Below are 17,545 nucleotides of genomic sequence, written 5' to 3'. Positions count from 1 at the left end.
ATCAAACTGAACATCTCTGACATAACCCCGCCTCCTCACTGTTTAATTTGTTTCATCTGTCAAGAAATTTATCTGTTCGATCTTTCAGATGCACAAATGTTTCAATCACGGCTTCAAGCAGTTGTTTTCTGTTTATTAAAAGATGCTTCGATTTGATAACTTATCTTCAAATAGATTTTTAAAAAGAAAGTCAGATGTGTTTGATACAGGAGGAGTGCTTCCTGTCACCATTGTGCGAGATGAACACAGAAGTGTTAATATCATTAACTGTCCTGTCCACTGCCCCGCCCCCCAACTCATAAACAACATGTTCCTATAGCGCGAGCATGGGGCAGCGTAAATCCTGCCCCTTCCCATTTTTAACCACTAGGTGCAACAGGACTTCAGAACATAAAGCTTACAGGCAGTGATTTTATTGTTTTATTTAAATCTCAGGAAGCACACTGAGGACGAGTCCTCGTTTACAAAGTTAGAGAAAATAGAAGTCAAAAACCAAAAGTTAAAGTGACAGAAACAAGCAGAGGAAAATAAATCCAGTGCTCCACATGAACAGTAGTTGTATTTTTGAAAGCAAATCATACTAGACAGAAATATCTGCTGTCTGATTTACATGAAAGTCACTTCCTCGTTGTATTTAACATGATGCTGTTGCTAAAATCATCTCATTAATGCTGCAGATGGATATATCTAGAAGAGAGTGAAAAAAATACCTCGTTAGTAATAATTAATATTATTAGTTGTATTGTTTTTATTCAAAAATGTTAAATTGCATCTAGGTGAATGTTTAATCTTGTTAAATCTCAGTGGAACTCAAATAAAATCAGTTAAGCTCTTATACCACTGCGAGATCCTTCAGAAATGAATTTTACCTTTAACCTCGGCTGGTAGGGTCAGGTTGAAACCTTTACACACAACAAAACAAATAGTACAAACAATGATGATGCTCAATTCTGATTAAAATGAATAGTTTATATAAATATTAATTGACCAAGTTGGAACTCACCCTGAGGAGCCAAGGTCCTGTACGTGCATTCTCTCCGCATTTTGCTCCACATGATAATACAGTCAGCAACTCCTGAAGAAAACAATCCTATATTAAGCACATGGTGTGTTTTGTGTTTTAAATAAAATCTAAACCCAAGTTTAAGTGTGTTTACCTTGCGACTTGTCAAAGGTGGAACTCGCCATGCTGTTTCCTGTTTCCAGAGACAACAGAGAGAAAGAATCAGATCCAAAAGACAAATCACTTTCCAACCTTTACGCATTATTCATAGGAACTTCGTAATTTAACATGGGAGAACGATAGTACGAGTTATCACCCAAAAATACACCAAAAGAGCAATCTCTTCTTCTCCTCAATAAATCGGGAGATGACCCAATCTGGAATGATCTACGCAGGTGTTTTAAACTCTCTGATATTATCCACCTGGAAGCCCCGCCCCTTTCCCTCCATCTTACGTGCTCTTGGGGCTCTCAGTAAATGGAGAATGTTTTGAGTTTTAACTTGAAGTAAAATCTATCATTGTGTGTTTGACTTAGCTAACATTTGGCATGTATATATATTATCAGTTCAGTATATTTATTAGGGACGTCAGCAGAAAATTTCAGCCAAAATTATTTATTTTTTTCCCCTGATCCGAAATTTTTAAACTAAAAAGGTTATCTAGATACTTTGTTCTCCTGTGCAGAGGTGTAGCTGTGGGAATCTCAGGTTTGAACTCCCTGAAATATTTAATGACACTTTCAAATGCTAATTCGTGGCATAATACCCATAAAGTGCTGTTGATTCTACACTATATGGCCAAAGGTATGTGGACGCCTGACCACTGAAAATCCCATTCCAAAATCCTGGACAATAATATGGAGTTGGTCCCCTCTTCTGGGAGCTCCACTCTTCTGTGAAGGCTTTCCACTAGATGTTGGAGCGTGGCTGTGGGGATTTGTGTTCATTCAGCTACAAGAGCATTAGTGAGGTCAGGCGCTGATGTTGGGATGTCGAGGAGGTCTGGGGTTCAGTCGGTGTTCCAGTTCATCCCAAAGGTGTTCAGTGGGGTTGAGGTCAGGGCTCTGTGCAGGACACTCGAGTTCTTCCACTCCAACCTTCACACACCATGTCTTCATGGAGCTCGCTTTGTGCACAGGAGCATCGTCATGCTTATGTATTTTAATCATTTTAAGTGGAATTGTGATAAAAGTATTTTATGGTATTTTATTAGCTAGCCAGTCATCATCCTGAGGTACTACACATCATGGACAGCTGTGACCAATCAAAAACAAGTTGAATCCGAGTGTCAGCATAGCGAGACTTTCGATGTTGGATATAAATGTTTTATGAGAGTAATTAAAGGTAATGTGTGTTTGATCTACTAGAAAGTCAAAACTCAAACTCCCACTGACTCCCAGGTTGTATTTTTACAACAATACAATTATAACATTTATTTAAAAACAATTGAAGGTCCTTCAGAATCTTCCCACCTTCAGCAAGCCTGCATGGTACAGCTCGAACCTTTAGCAGCACAAATAATAAGACAAATCCCAAATCCTCTTTCTATAACTAACATTTTACCCAGAGGTAATTTACCAAAAATTTCCATGGACAGTGGAATGCATTTTTTGCCCCAGTCAGGAAAGGTCTTCAGGAAACAGTTACTAATGTCTGAGAGCAAAGAGAGAAAAAAAACAGGCTGTTTACTGAAAAAGTTCAGAATGAAGCAAACGTGAACAGAAATTACAAAATGATTTTAATTTCATACGAGAAAAAATCTCAATCTCAGAAAGGTTTAGCTTTTACCTTCATTGGTGTTGAAATGTTTTACTGTCAAGAGACACCAGAAGAAAAAAGGAAATGAGCTCCGAAATAAACTTCATGAAGTGAAATTTGAGATATATTGAGTATTTTAAGATACATTCAGACTAACTTTATTTATAAAATAAATACCCGTTATAAAATCCCGTTACCCATGGATTTTATTGTAAAATAATATTAACATTTTAGCAGAAACAAATCTTAAAAACGTCATTGTATCTTGAAATGGTTTAATTTGTGTAAAGACTTACGCAGAGAATCGAAAGTGTGCAGATCGTAGTGACTGAAGCAGCTCATCAGCCTTCTTATGGATGTTCTGATCCAGCACAGAATGTAATCTTAATATTAAAAGGGATTTAAAATGAAAACAAATAGCCATTTTAATAAAAAAAAAAACAGCTTCTCATTTTAAATGTCATAAACTTGTATGCTCTGTGAATGACTGTAAATGAATGTAATTAATATATTAAAATGATTTTATTGGAAAAAGAAAAACCTGCATCGCTGAACATGAATAATGGCTTCTTCTTGTTGTTGTCCTGCTGTGTGTCACCCAGAAAAGCTTCCAGAAGGCACACTAAAATGAAACAAACTCTTAATATCTTTTGCAGTGATCTCTGTGACTTCAGCATTTATGGATATTTTTTGTTCTATTCATACTTTATATATGTATATATACATATATATATATATATATATATATATATATATATATATATATATATATATATATATATATATATATATAAGCTATCATATTGCCTATTTCAGATTTTCATGTTATAACACAACAATAATAAGTTCAATGTATTATTACACCACAGTGCTGCTGAATTCTGGACTCTGATTGGTCAGAAGGTGTTGATTTATTTTCTGTAACAGCAGCTCTGACAGTAGTGCAGGTTTATATTAATGCACTCATCTAATACGTTATTGTTTCCATAGTAACAGCTCATTCACAGGGACTTGTACATAAATTAATTAATAAATGTGGGTAATCATTGATACAGTGACGTTTTCTGTTAGGAGACGTGTTTATTTAACATTTATGGAAGGAGTCTCCAGTGTCAGCACTTTGTAACAGACAGAGGTAAAGCTGTAACTTTAAGTTTTCTTTTTTTTACTTTAATCTTCACTTTTGTGGTTTCTCATTAACGTGACAAGCTGCGTTTTATTTTATTTTTTTTTGTCTCATTAACTTAAAGAGAGAGAATGAAGAGAGACTGGTGAGGGAATGAGTGTTTATAGCTGCTATAACGTAAGTGACAACAGGAACTAACTGCATGGACTTGCTGTGGCATAAGAGGAATAAAACACTGTTATAGGAAAATCATCAACACACAATGTTTATTATTTACAATGCACATTTCTCCAACACAATTTACCTCTACACCAGACAGTAAAACAAAGTACACAGAAAGTAATATATATATATATATATTAAATACTTTACTTGTGCCTTCGATGGGGTCCTCATCGATCTTTTCGACACAATGCCAAAATGAATCCATATCGTTCCCCACAGCAGCCGCTGTTATAAAGGTAAGTGCACTTATTATTATCTCACAAATGAAAGTGTCACATTTTTTTCAGTTAATTTTGGACACAACTGAGGTACAAACCAGCCTGAAGCCACAGAGCTTCAGTAGATGCTGATGGATCCTCTTTCTTCACTGGAGAAGATGAAAATATATGATGATTAATAGATTTAGTCACTCTTTTATCTAAGCACAGAGCTGATGTCTCTCTCTCTCTCTCACACACACACACACACACAGGTATAATATGCTGAAGATGCTGAAATTTCTCACGTTCTGTTACAATATCCTGAATAGTCTGTAATCCACATGGTATCAGGGCTTTTTCACAGTTCTGAGCAATGCAAGCTAAAAGAGAAAATGAACATTTATTTATTTATTTATTTATTTATATACACTTTAATCATAATAATTTAATCAGAATGAAATTTCTATCCAAACAAATGAGCTGTGTCGATATCCAACTAATAAAATAGAACAATAATCGCCATAAACCTGTTTTTAATCAGAATCTGCGCTGTACAAGATGACTGAAAAAACATTCCTGACCACGAGGAATCCGTTCATGTTATATCTTTATAAATTCTCAAATAAATGGTAGATTTTTAAAAGAATTTCACAGTGAGGCTGGATCAGCAGCCGGATTATTATCATTATTTAGATTTTGAAGCAAATCCACTTCAGTAAAGTTGGCCTGGCTTTTGATATTCGCTACACATTCAGCAAAAATACACTTTATTTCTTAAAAATAACATTAAAACCTTTATTACTTAAAACTTGTGCAGTTATTCAAACACAATGGCACTCATACTGTGTATCTGCTTTAGTAATACAGTGAGTCCATTTTCTGTTATTTTTAACAGAAAGTTTGTCAGATATCGAATGATGAGCCTCTGAATCTTCTCACTGTGTGTTAAATTATGACATTTTTGACATTTTTGCTGAAATTGACATTGTTTCAAAAAATGTGTTAAAACACAAGAATTTAACAAATTGCTAACATGCTAACACTCTGACAGGACTCGCTGCCCGCGCGCTCTCGTCGTCATGGTAACGTTGCCAGCTGCTCTCACGAGGGGTAAGTTTTTGAATAGGATTGCATGTAATGTGCGCGTGAGCAGAGTTTATTTATTTATTTATTTATTCATTCATTCATTCATTCATTCACCAGAACACGGAGTTACGAATTTTATTTATTATTTTTGTAACTCGCTCTTCCTAACTGGTATAAATTCGTTGAGACGGAAGAAACTGGTGCCCGGAAGTCCCGCTCCTACGTGACGGATGTGACGTCAGTTAAACGTCTTTCTGCTTCAACGCCCGCCATTTTCAATCAGTATTTTTCTCCGTATAAACAGTATTCTGAGCTATTAATGACCTGAAAATGATTTTTTTTTTTAACAAGAATTGCTTACGTTTGTAGAAAATCCGAGCTAAACACATAAAGAATGAAAGAGTTTAACATTTTAATCACCTGCAAGTTTAGCCGGCTGCTTTTCTCCATATTGGTCATGGCAGGAGTTTTTCTCCCAACAAGGCCCTTTCAAACAGGCTGTGAAAAGTGAAAATAAATAAATACAACAGTAATCAAGCACTAATCTGACATTTCAGTCTATCTTTATTACTGAATAATACATTATTATTATTATTATTATTATTATTATTATTATTATTATTATCATCATCACTGAAACAGAATCAGTGGCTTCATTCACATGCACATCAAATTTCATTTAATGGCTATATTCATATTCCAAATGCGTATGCGTTTATATGCGTACAGACATCGAAATATTCTTGTATATGTGGTTGTTGTTAGTTTGCCGATCCACACATGTGCTTTTCCTTTCCCGCTGTTATTTCCTGAGAGATTCACGATGCTGCTGTTGGTTATAGCGTACGCTCAGTTATTTGTTTTATTACAACATTTTCACAATAATTTAATTCAGACTCTAAGACTTTTCACTATCAAAAATGCCCAACAAAACCGCCTCGAAATGGAAAGGGTCGGGTAAGCATGTGCTAAGCTAAGCATCTGCTAGCACCCACAATTCCTTGTGGGCTGAGCTGCTCATATACCTCCTTTCAGTGGATTTTCTGAATAAAGTGTTTACAAGAAACACATTTCTGATTAAAACAGGAATATTCCAGGGACGAGAATCGGAATTTGGGGAATCAGAATATTGTCTCAATCTGAATCCGATTGCAGTCGGATTGCGGCGTTTACATACACGACTCAATACTAATTAGAATATCGCCAAATTCTTATTAATATCGGAATACTGATGTGCGCGTAAACGTAGCCATTGCGATCAATTCTTATATAAAACTGAAATCTATCTGAATCTCCTGTTCACACACTCATTTCACATATTCATGACTTGATACATTTCATTCAAAAACATGGACATGGCAGCATTTTCCAAACAAATTTAATTACTAATTAAAATAAACACTAATGAAACATGAAATGCAGTGTCTAAACTGTTTCATCCTCCACCCATAGCAGCTCAGGAACATCATGTGTTAATAATGTTTTTATGCAAATTCAGACAAACTGTGGTTCCTTTCTTCTTTTTTTAATTTTGCTTTCATTTCAGGATAAACGCTGTGATGTGGAGCAGCACACGCTTAGTTTCACTTTCCTGTAACGCTCACCAAGAGTCAGGAGCACCGTGACAGGGTTCATCATCTTGCTGTGGAGATGTGCAGAAGCTAAACGACTAAAAAATATACATATATATATATATATATATATATATATATATATATATATATATATATATAAAAGATAGAGAGAGAGAGAGAGACGAGAGAGAGAGAGAGAGAGAGAGAGAGACGAGAGAGAGAGAGAGAGAGAGAGACGGGGGAGAGAGAGAGAGGACAAAACGGTCAGAGTTTATAGACAAATACTATAATTAATGGTACACATACTATGTATATTAGTACATAGATATAGCAGTTTATAGAATATCCTTAATATTATTTAATAATAACAATAAAACCAAAAGACAAAATAATAAATAAATAAGTAAGATTAACTGTACAATAGCCTACACAAAACACACACACACGCACACAAACACAGAGTGGACATACCAGTTTAAAATGATCCTCTGTGTTGTCAGATCACCTCAGTGAGGAGAAACGCAGCAGTTCCCTTGCAGTTAAAACACACTCAGTGGGCGTGTCCCAAATCACACACACCTACACGGCGCATTTCCTCAGTGTTAAATCACCAGAGAGACACTCAGACTCACACTACAGACAAACACTCACACAAACACAACCCACAGAACTAATACAACTGATACAAGGAAGTAATAAATCACAGCGGAGTTACTGTAACCACCCTGAAGCTGATTATTTTCCTCTAACAGCACGTCCCTGAGTGTGTTATTCCTCTTACTGTCACAGCCACCACGGACAGTTCCTCCCCAGACCTCCAGAGGGCTCCCTCACTCGCTTTTTGAATCTCTTCTTTTGTTGTCTGTTCCATTTCCTTTTTTGTTTGTTTTCTGCTTTGCATTTCCCTATTAATCACCCTATTTAATTTCCGTGTTTTCCCTATTTGTTTGGTGGATCGTTATGCTTGTGTCTGTGTCTTTGTCTGCATCTGCATCTGTGTCTGCATCTCTGTCTGTGTCTGCGTCTCTGCGTCTCTGCGTCTGCATCTGTGTCTCTGTGTCTGTGTCTCTGTCTCTGTCTGTGTCTCTGTCTCTGTCTGTGTCTCTGTCTCTGTCTGTGTCTGTGTCTCTGTCTCTGTCTGTGTCTCTGTCTCTGTCTGTGTCTCTGTCTGCGTCTGTGTCTCTGTCTCTGTCTCTGTCTGTGTCTCTGTCTCTGTCTCTGTCTGTGTCTGTGTCTGTGTCTCTGTCTGCGTCTGCGTCTGTGTCTCTGTCTCTGTCTCTGTCTCTGTCTCTGTCTGTGTCTGTGTCTCTGTCTGTATCTGTGTCTCTGTCTGTATCTGTGTCTGTGTCTCTGTCTCTGTCTCTGTCTGTGTCTGTGTCTCTGTCTGTATCTGTGTCTCTGTCTGTGTCTCTGTCTCTGTCTGTATCTGTGTCTCTGTCTGTATCTGTGTCTGTGTCTCTGTCTCTGTCTCTGTCTGTGCATGGTTAGATTTCGGTCACAGTTTGCTCAGTGAATAGCTTTTGTTTTCAAGTCTACGTTTTCCTTGCTTTGCCTAGCGTTAGTTTAGCCCTTTGTTGTTCTAGTTTTTGGTTCTTTCCCAGTCCTTGTTGGTTTCTTAGTTGTTTTTTCATTAAAGACTTTCTGCATTTGAAGAAATTCCACCTCCCTGAGCTCTCCTTGGCAACCACATGACGCTTACACCACAGCAGTTTAAATAACAATTAAAATTTTTATTTATACATGAACACGTCATATTTTTTATATCCATTTAGCTGTATTTAATGTTGTAAAAGATGTCAGAAACTTAAAGTTACAGCTTTACCTCTGTCTTTTAGTCGTTTAGAACATTGCGTTGATTTAAGAGGTGTAGCTTTAGATTGGTTTAAGTCTTATTTTGCAAATAGGAGTTTTTCAGTCAAGATGGGTGAACATTACTCGAGTAATGCTTTTTTGCCCTGTCGGATTCCCCAGGGTTCTATTTTGGCTCCTTTGCTCTTTTCTCTCTATATGCTCGCTCTTGGCTTGATTTTTAGAAAACTTGGTTTGTCATTTCGCTGTTATGCGGATTGACACCCAGGTTTATTTGCCTGTCAAACGCAATTCTGCGGGTCTTGAGTCTCTTATGGCATGTTTGGCGGATGTGAAGGCTTGGCTTTTATTAAATTTTTTAATTTTCAATGAAAAGAAAACTGAAATTATTGTTTTTAGTCTGTCTAAGTTTTCAAATTCCACGAAATTGGATTTGGGTGGGATGTCTTTGTGCTTGAAACCATGGGTAAAAAACCTGGGTTTTATTTTTGACGATGGCTTAAAGTTTGACCGTCAAATAAATTCAGTTGTCAAAGCTTGCTTTTTTCAGCTGCGTTTGCTTTCTAAAGCAAAGCCTTTTCTCTCTTTTAAAGAATTTGAAAAAGTAATTCACATTTTTATTTCATCTAGGCTGAACTACTGCAACTCACTTTATTTTGAGATTAGCCAGACAGCTTTATCCCATTTTCAGCTTGTTCAAAATGCTGCGGCTCGACTCCTGAGTGGGGTTAAAAAGAGGGATCATATTACTCCTATTTTACGCTCACTACACTGGCTGCCTGTTCGTTTTAGAGTAGATTTTAAAATTTTGCTCCTCGTTTATAAATCTCTAAATGGTTTGGCCCCTACTGATCTCTGTGAGTTATTGACTGAGTATCAACCCACTAGATTCCTTCGGTCTTCCAACCAGGATCTATTGTTTACCCCTAAGTCGAGGCTTAAGTGTCGGGGAGATCGTGCTTTCTGTACTGTGGCCTCCAGGACTTACCACTATCCATTAGAAAAGCTTCTTCTCTTAATATTTTTAATTCCGGGCTAAAGACATTTTTATTTCCTAAAGCGTATGGCTGATGGGATATCTGTATGATTTTATAACTTTTCTGTTTGTTTGTTGTGTGTTTTTTTTGCTTTTGATGACTTGCTGGAAAGCACATTGATCAACGGAAGTTGTATTTAATCGTGCTATATAAATAAATTGTCATTGTCGTTGTCATTGTCTGTTACAAAGCACTAACATTGGAGACTCCTTCCATCAATGTTAAACAAATGTCTCCTTACTCTAAGAAAACGTCATCATATCAACAATTTTTAATCCGTTTATGTGGCGCGTCCGCTGTACATGTCTCTGTGAATGAGCTGTTGCTATAGAAACGATAACGTATTAAAACGAGTGCATTAATATAAACCTGCACTACTGTCAGAGCTGCTGTTATAGAAGATTCATCAACACCTTCTGACCAATCAGAGTCCAGGATTCAGCAGCAGCTTGAGATAATAACTTCTGTGTCTTTAATTCCAATCATCAAGCTTATAGACTCGAGAAGGATAGAAATACATTATGTGCCATAATAATAATAATAATAATAATAATAATAATAATAATAATTGCATTAGTCTGTCAGACAGATTTATTTATAATAATAATAATAATTTAATAAAAAAACATTAATCTATGTAAATGAAGTGAAAATAAAAATGCAAAAGCGATATTGCAGTGTTTGGATTGTGTTGTATATAAGTTTATATTTATAACAAAATATATTTATTTTATATATATTGTTTTTATATTTATTTATTTTATATTTATGAAAAAATACTTAAACGATTAAATTTTTCAGTACATTCTACATCAAGAATTTATTGATTTATTATTATTTATTAATGATTTTATTACTATATGTATGTATTTAATGATTGATTGGCAGATTTATTGAGTTGTATTTCCTGAATTATTAATTTTTCGAATTGAAATGGGCTACTTTTGCAGTGCTGACACTGATTAATATTCATTTATTTAGCTAGTTTGTTTGTAAAACAAATAAACAAACAAATAATCACGATCGATCAAAAAAATCACGCGAATCTTTTATTTTGAAATCCCGGAAGTGCTTTCTCTTCCGGGACTCTTATCTTGGCGTTTCCGCCGTTCAGACAGTGGAGGAAACGTGGAGTAAAAAACTGATTTTTTCGGATGAAAACAAAAAAAAAAAAAAAAGGGAAAACAAAGAAAACAAAGACAGGATGTTGATGGCTGAACAGGTGAGTAAGTAAGAGTGAAAATGAGCGAGGTGTAAATGCGACACGTTTAAAACATCAAGAGAAGAAAAATATAGTGTTTAATTTTATTAGATTTATTTTTCTGTATTTTTAAAGAATTTTCTTTATGCTGTAATCTTCTGATTTTAACTGCACTGGTGTAAACTTCTTCTCATGATCTAATCTGTGATCTAATCTCAAATTAATCATCACTTCCTGTACAGAAATAATTCTGGGGGATAATAATTAAAAATAATAAATGGATAGATAGATAGATAGATAGATAGATAGATAGATAGACAGATAGATAGATAGATAGATGGACGAATATTGAAGACATTTCTGAGGTTTGAGGTTTACTTTTTTTTTTTACTCCTTCTTCATTTTAATTTCATGATAAACAGATATCTTGCTTTCAGTTTCATCTTCCTGTAAATGACCGCATAAATCAAATACAGCACAGAAATAAATAAATAAATAAATAAAAGACAAAACACCTACAGCTACAGTGAATGTGCCAAATATAATTCCACACAATCTAAACACTAAAAAGAGAACTGTCAAAAATATACAGTACTAAACTGCAGTAACCTTTTAATACTGAAAAATAACGATATTCTGTTTTTCTGCTGAATTTTATAGAATTAAAGCGAAGTTTATGATGAAGATTCAATTAAAATTTATTTGTGTAATTTTTAACAATCAACACGATGATGATGTTGATGATGAAGGTGATGGTGATGATGATGATGATGATGAAGATGTTGATGATGGTGATGAAGAAAATGATGATGTTGATGATGATGTTGATGATGAAGAAGATGATGATGATGTTGACGATGAAGATGATGTTGATGGTGATGATGATGATGATGAAGATGTTGATGATGGTGATGAAGAAAATGATGAGGATGATGACGATGGTGATGATGATGATGATGATGTTGATGATGAAGAAGATGATGTTGATGGTGATGGTGATGATGATGTTGATGATGGTGATGATGATGTTGATGGTGATGATGGTGATGATGTTGATGATGTTGATGATGATGGTGATGATGAAGAAGGTGGTGATGATGTTGACGATGAAGATGGTGATGATGGTGATGATGTTGATGATGTTGATGGTGATGATGAAGAAGGTGGTGATGATGATGTTGATGGTGATGATGGTGATGATGATGGTGATGATGAAGAAGGTGGTGATGATGATGTTGATGATGATGATGAAGAAGGTGGTGATGGTGATGACGATATTGATGATGATGTTGATGATGATGATGATGTTGATGATGATGATGATGGTGATGATGGTGCTTTGTCTCTGCAGTGTGAGTTGTAGCGTTCGGCTCATCATGTCGTCAGCAGTAGACACTGAGGTGTTCATCCCGGAGCAGGCGAGTGTCATCACCGTCCCTGTGAACTCGCTGCCTTCGTCCATCACCAGGAAGATATCCGTGAGTCCCGGTGACTCCGACCGACCGGCGACGTTCATCTCCCCGGTGGAGCTGAGGGACAAAGAGACGGCACTGAATCCACGACCTTTGCCCCCGGGACAGTTCTTCCTGCCAGTCGTGACCTCTAACCGCAAAGCTTTCGGGATTCTCCGGAAATTTCTACAGTCAGGTGTTTAATCCATTTTTTATAATGCAATAAAGGAAATAAAAAAACATTTTATAGTACAAAAATCTAAAATATATATTTAGTTTAAAGGATATAATTTTTAAAATTACTTATCGCTTTGATTTAAATAATTATTTATTCCTTTAAAAGCAGAGTTTAATTTCAGTATTCTGTATTTAAATATTGTTTTTCACAGTTACTGTTTAAGAATATTATTTATTTTATATATTATATTATATGATGAAAAACAATTATAAATAGTATTTATATATTTTAATGTATTACATTCTGTAATGTTATTTTTTTATTATTTATTTATATTGTTTACTTAATTATTTATTTCTTCACAATTATTCAAATTTCTGTTTTTAAAATTATATATATATAAATTAAAAAATATATATCTATATATATATAAACCTTCAATTTATTACTTATTAACTTATTTATTCAGTGATAAATAAATTAATTATCATCTTGCATTTATTATTTAGTATTTATTAATTATTTAAATTTTTATACTTATGAATAATTATAATTATATATAAAATCATTATAAAAATATTTTATTAGAATTATACTGTTATAAATAATTAATTGTTTATTTGTTTATTATTGTTTATTAAAACAAATGTATTTGGTGATTTTAAACTTGAATTTATTATTTAAATTAAATGTTTATTATCATGGATTTATTGTTTAGTAATTTATAATTGATTGAGAAAATTAAATATATTTTAAAATAAAGATTTATTTAATAAGAAAATGAATTGCTTTAAAAATGTTTTACATTATTTAACATTTTTAATTGTGTAATTAATTTTAAAATGTTAAATTAAATTAGCATAATTAAATTGAGAACAGAATTATTATTAGTGGATCTGATTTGTTTGTTTGTTTGTTTGTTTACTTGTTTACTTGTTTGTTTAATGATATTTTCCAGGTGAGATCTCGCTGCAGGTTGCTGATGAGAACTCACGAGCGGGTTCTGCGTTCTGCAGAAGGAAAAACTCCATCATTCTGTTTGACAAACAGATTTTTCTCTCTGTAAGAAATGCCAAGGCTTCTGATTGGCCACTGAACCAACGAAGCTCCGCCCCCTCTGAGTGTGAAGCCCCGCCCCTGAATTCACCTGTAAAAACGGTACGTTGTTACTGAGCGCGATACTGAGAACTGTTTATATTTAATACAGAAATTCAATAAAAACATTATTAATTTATTTTAAAAAACATAATAATAATATTAATAATAATAATAATAATAATAACATTAAAATAAATTTTAAATAATGAGTAATAAAAGTGAGGAAACTGTTTAAAATTGTTAAAATAGTTAATAAATTGTTAAATAGTAAAAAAATATATATTAAAATAATTAAAAAGTATATATATATATTAAAAAATATAACAATTACACACATATATAAAAAATTATAAAATACTTTTTAAATCTGTCTAAAACAAATTTTTTAAACGTTATTTTTTTTAAATTGTTTTAAAACCGCCCACGTGTTTGAGATTATTTTGCCGTTTGTTTTCACAGCAGGATGGAGGAAGTGACATCACTGAGGGGCGGAGTAATGAAGGTACACGTGGAGCAGAGGATCATGGGAAATACGCAGAGAAGCGAAGTGGTGATGAACGTGATGTCGTGATGGAGTGTGAAGCGGTAATGAGATTCGAAATTAAACTGATTTAATGTGATATAAAACATTTTAAATAAATTATTTTTAACATTTCTTTTGATTATTTCTTGTAATTATTTAATTCTATCTGATTTGATTGATTTGTGTTTATTTTTTATTAATTTAAAATAAAAAAATTATATCTAAACAAATGGTTTCTAAAACTAGAAAACCTAAAGATATATTTAATATAAAACGTTATTTTTTTATTACTTATTGCTTCCATTTAAAAAAAAAATAAAAAATTTGCTAATTAATAAAATCACCTTAAAAAATTTGAAAACTATTTATTTTTTATTATTTGTATTTTTTATTATTATTCTACAATTGATATTTAATTATTTATTCCTATTCATGCTTTTTAATTTATTAATCTTTAAGTAATTATTTATTAAAATTGTTCTTGTGATCAAAAAAAATTAATTGTCTTTATTTTGCTTGAATTAATTAGAATTTATTAAACTACAGAACATTTGTAATAGTAGAAAATGAATTTATGAAATAATAGCTGAAGGTGATTAATGGGCTGTTATTTTTTTTCGCAGCAGGATGATGACATCACTGACAGGAAGAGGAGTAACGATGGCGCCAGTGCTGCAGAGGATCATGGGAAATGTGCAGAGGTGTTGAAGGAAAGAGAAGAGGATGTGATGAAGGACAGAGAAGAAAACGAACAGCAAACGCCGCCAATGAAAGATGCGAGCGTGAACACGTCTAACGACAGGCGCATAAAGCTGGAGGGGGAGAGCGGCGTTTACGCGCCGGGCGGCGAAGATCAGAGCTCATTGGCTAACGCTAAGGAATATAAAGATGGAGGAAGTCAGATTACGTCGAACCTCAGAGAAAACTCTAATCCAGAAATAACGAGTGAGCAAGGATGCGCTAGCGAGACGGGATTAGCAGCGGAAACTCACACAGGAAACGAAAAGAGATCGGAAAATCCGAAACACAGTGATGATAAAACCAAAATTAGCGAAGGTGAGAGTTCATTAGCTAAAGCTAAATGTTGCAAACGTCTAATTTTTTCCAGGGTTCAGAGTCCATCACTAATGAACGTAAACGAACGTCAAGACAAAAGTGACGTTGAAGGTCAAATCAGCGAATTCGAGATTCCTTCGGATAAAACGATAGCCTCCGTCAGTGCTGCTGAGATCGCAGACGTAAACGACGATGATCGAGTTTCCCAAAACATCACGAATGAAGACGTAGCGAATTCTAAAAGTTACGTCAATATTCAGGCGAGCGACGGTCAGAGTTCACGCCGTGAAAGTGCCATTGAGGTCGTAGACGTGAACGACGACGATCACGCTTCCAGCGTAAGCTCAGACGATGAAAACGCAGTCGTACCAAACTTTAGCAAAGTTAAGAATTTGTTGGAAATTGCTGAACGCCTCAAACGAAGAATTAATGATTACATTAACTTGCAGGGTTCGGAGGTTAAATTTAAAAAACGTAAAACTGATGACATCGTCGTGGAAACGGATAGCGATTGCGACGACGGGGTAATCGTTGAAAGTTGTGGGGAAGTTGATGGCAGCAGCACAGACGAACCGAATCAACACGGTTCATGTAAAAGAGAAGCCACGAGTTCTTCAGCTGCAGCTCAAGGCTGCGAAAGTGCTGTCGAGATCGTAGACGTAGACGACGATCGAGTTTTACACAAACATACGAATGACGCAAATCGAGACGCAAATCGAGATGCAAATCGAGACGCAGCAGGTTCTAAGAAGTCGAGGGTGTGTCCGAGTCCTTCAGTTAAGCGCTGCGAAGGCGATGTTGATGACGATGTTGAGGACCTTAATGACGATGATGAGGTCATCATAAACGACCAAGAGATCGTAAACGAACACGAACGTTGGTTTGGTGACGTAGCTAAAGGATGTAAACGTAAGATTTTCGACGGAATCAAGGATGAGACGAATTCAGACGTAGCGGCTGCTGCGCAGAACAGTGGAGCGAATGGTTCGTCGGCTAAACGATCTAAACTTGATGATGCGAATTTCTCGCCTGAACGTAAACCTTTGGAAAGTGCCGTAGATTCAAACTCTCAGGTTAAAAATTATAATCGTGATGGCGAGATCATCGAGGTTGATGGTAATGATGAAATCCACACAAGCGCAAACAACAGAAATGAAAATGTCGCCACGGTTCAAAGTTGCGCTAACGAGACGACGGTTCAGAGAAACAGAGGAAATGCTGAGGATTCGTCGGATAAAGTTAACAGCTGTGGACGACGAGGCGAGAACGTTGAATGTCAGAGTTCGTTGGAGAAAATCAAAAGTTGTAAACGGAACGTTTCCGATAGCAACAGCACTGATGAGCCAAATTTGGATGTTAAAAGTCTCGTTCAGGTACAGATTATCGAAACTGAAGATCCGTCGGCTAAATACTTTAAATCAGCTAACGTTACGAATCCAGGTGGAAAAACTCGCGAAAAATGCGCTAAAGCTCAGAGGGCGGACGATCAAAATGATCTAATAAATAACGAAAATTCCTCTGAAGATCATATTAGTAAAGCCAAAAGTTTGTTAACTAAAAGCGATGTGGAGATCGCGGAGGTCTGCGACAACTATCAGGTTTTGCGTAAAAGCACACAGGAGCCAAATCAAGACGATACAAATTCTAATACACAAAATGACGTTAATAAGACAAAGACTCTAGCTGCTAAAGGTCCGATCAGCGAAGTTCAGAGTTCTTCCGTTAAAAATAAAAGCTGTAAAACTGCGGCGGAGATCGTGGACGTACGTGATGACAATCGAACTAACGACACAAATCAAATCGTAACAAGTGTGGAAAATTGCGTTGAATCTAACGTCAGCGAGGTTCAGGATGAAAGTGTTGCTGAGACGGTGGAAGCGAGTGACGAACAAGATCGAGCTTCATCTGACGTAACGAAAGGCGGAATTTGCGTCGAATCGTATGTTAGCGAGGTTCAGAGTGCTGCTGAGGATCGAGCGTTAGCCGGGAAAAGCTACTCCGAGGAACCGAATGGAGACGTAACAACTAGCGAAGTTTCAGGGTGTGAAAGTGACGTTGAGGATGCTCTCGTAGAAGAGGATAACGATCTAGCCTTAGCTAGCTTCACAGACGAACCGAATCCATACAGAACAATTTCCGAAAGTTGCGGCGAACTTCAGATCTGTGATGTTTGGAGTTTATCAGCGATGTCTGAACGCCACGAGAGCAATCCTGAAGGCC

The 17,545-nt window shown here is 35.4% G+C and overlaps 2 protein-coding genes across 4 annotated transcripts in view; one reads left to right on the top strand and one right to left on the bottom strand.

Moving 5' to 3' along the window:
* Nucleotides 1-406: 406 nt before the first annotated feature.
* On the bottom strand, nt 407-7,689 carry LOC113535335 (uncharacterized). The gene is made up of 14 exons (XM_034306658.2): nt 7,444-7,689; nt 7,003-7,067; nt 5,819-5,896; nt 4,618-4,692; nt 4,429-4,479; nt 4,260-4,337; nt 3,303-3,383; nt 3,058-3,144; nt 2,792-2,815; nt 2,582-2,656; nt 1,158-1,196; nt 1,004-1,075; nt 870-902; nt 407-687 (listed from the first exon to the last, which is right to left on the bottom strand). The coding sequence occupies exons 2-14, from the start codon at nt 7,034-7,036 to the stop codon at nt 635-637; spliced, it is 780 nt and encodes a 259-aa protein (XP_034162549.2). The 5' UTR covers nt 7,037-7,067; nt 7,444-7,689; the 3' UTR covers nt 407-634.
* Nucleotides 7,690-10,914: 3,225 nt separating this feature from the next.
* The window catches only part of si:dkeyp-110g5.4 (uncharacterized protein LOC561637 homolog), a 7,137-nt gene continuing 506 nt past the window's right edge, over nt 10,915-17,545 (top strand). The window contains exons 1-5 of one of the 3 annotated variants that reach the window (XM_034306654.2): nt 10,915-11,040; nt 12,371-12,666; nt 13,607-13,806; nt 14,209-14,331; nt 14,893-17,545. The exon at nt 14,893-17,545 is cut by the window's right edge and continues 506 nt beyond it. In XM_034306654.2, coding sequence (XP_034162545.2) covers nt 12,396-12,666; nt 13,607-13,806; nt 14,209-14,331; nt 14,893-17,545 — 3,247 coding nt within the window. In that variant the 5' untranslated portion in view covers nt 10,915-11,040; nt 12,371-12,395. Of the gene's footprint in view, nt 11,041-12,370; nt 12,667-13,606; nt 13,807-14,205; nt 14,332-14,892 lie in introns of all 3 variants that reach the window. The other 2 variants (XM_034306655.2, XM_034306653.2) reach the window with 2 other exon arrangements.

The sequence above is a fragment of the Pangasianodon hypophthalmus genome, chromosome 8 (genome assembly GCF_027358585.1).
Source record: "Pangasianodon hypophthalmus isolate fPanHyp1 chromosome 8, fPanHyp1.pri, whole genome shotgun sequence".
NCBI classification, from domain to species: Eukaryota; Metazoa; Chordata; class Actinopteri; order Siluriformes; family Pangasiidae; genus Pangasianodon; species Pangasianodon hypophthalmus.
The sequence above is the reverse complement of the archived record's forward strand: the minus strand, read 5'-3'. Positions and strand labels throughout refer to the sequence as shown.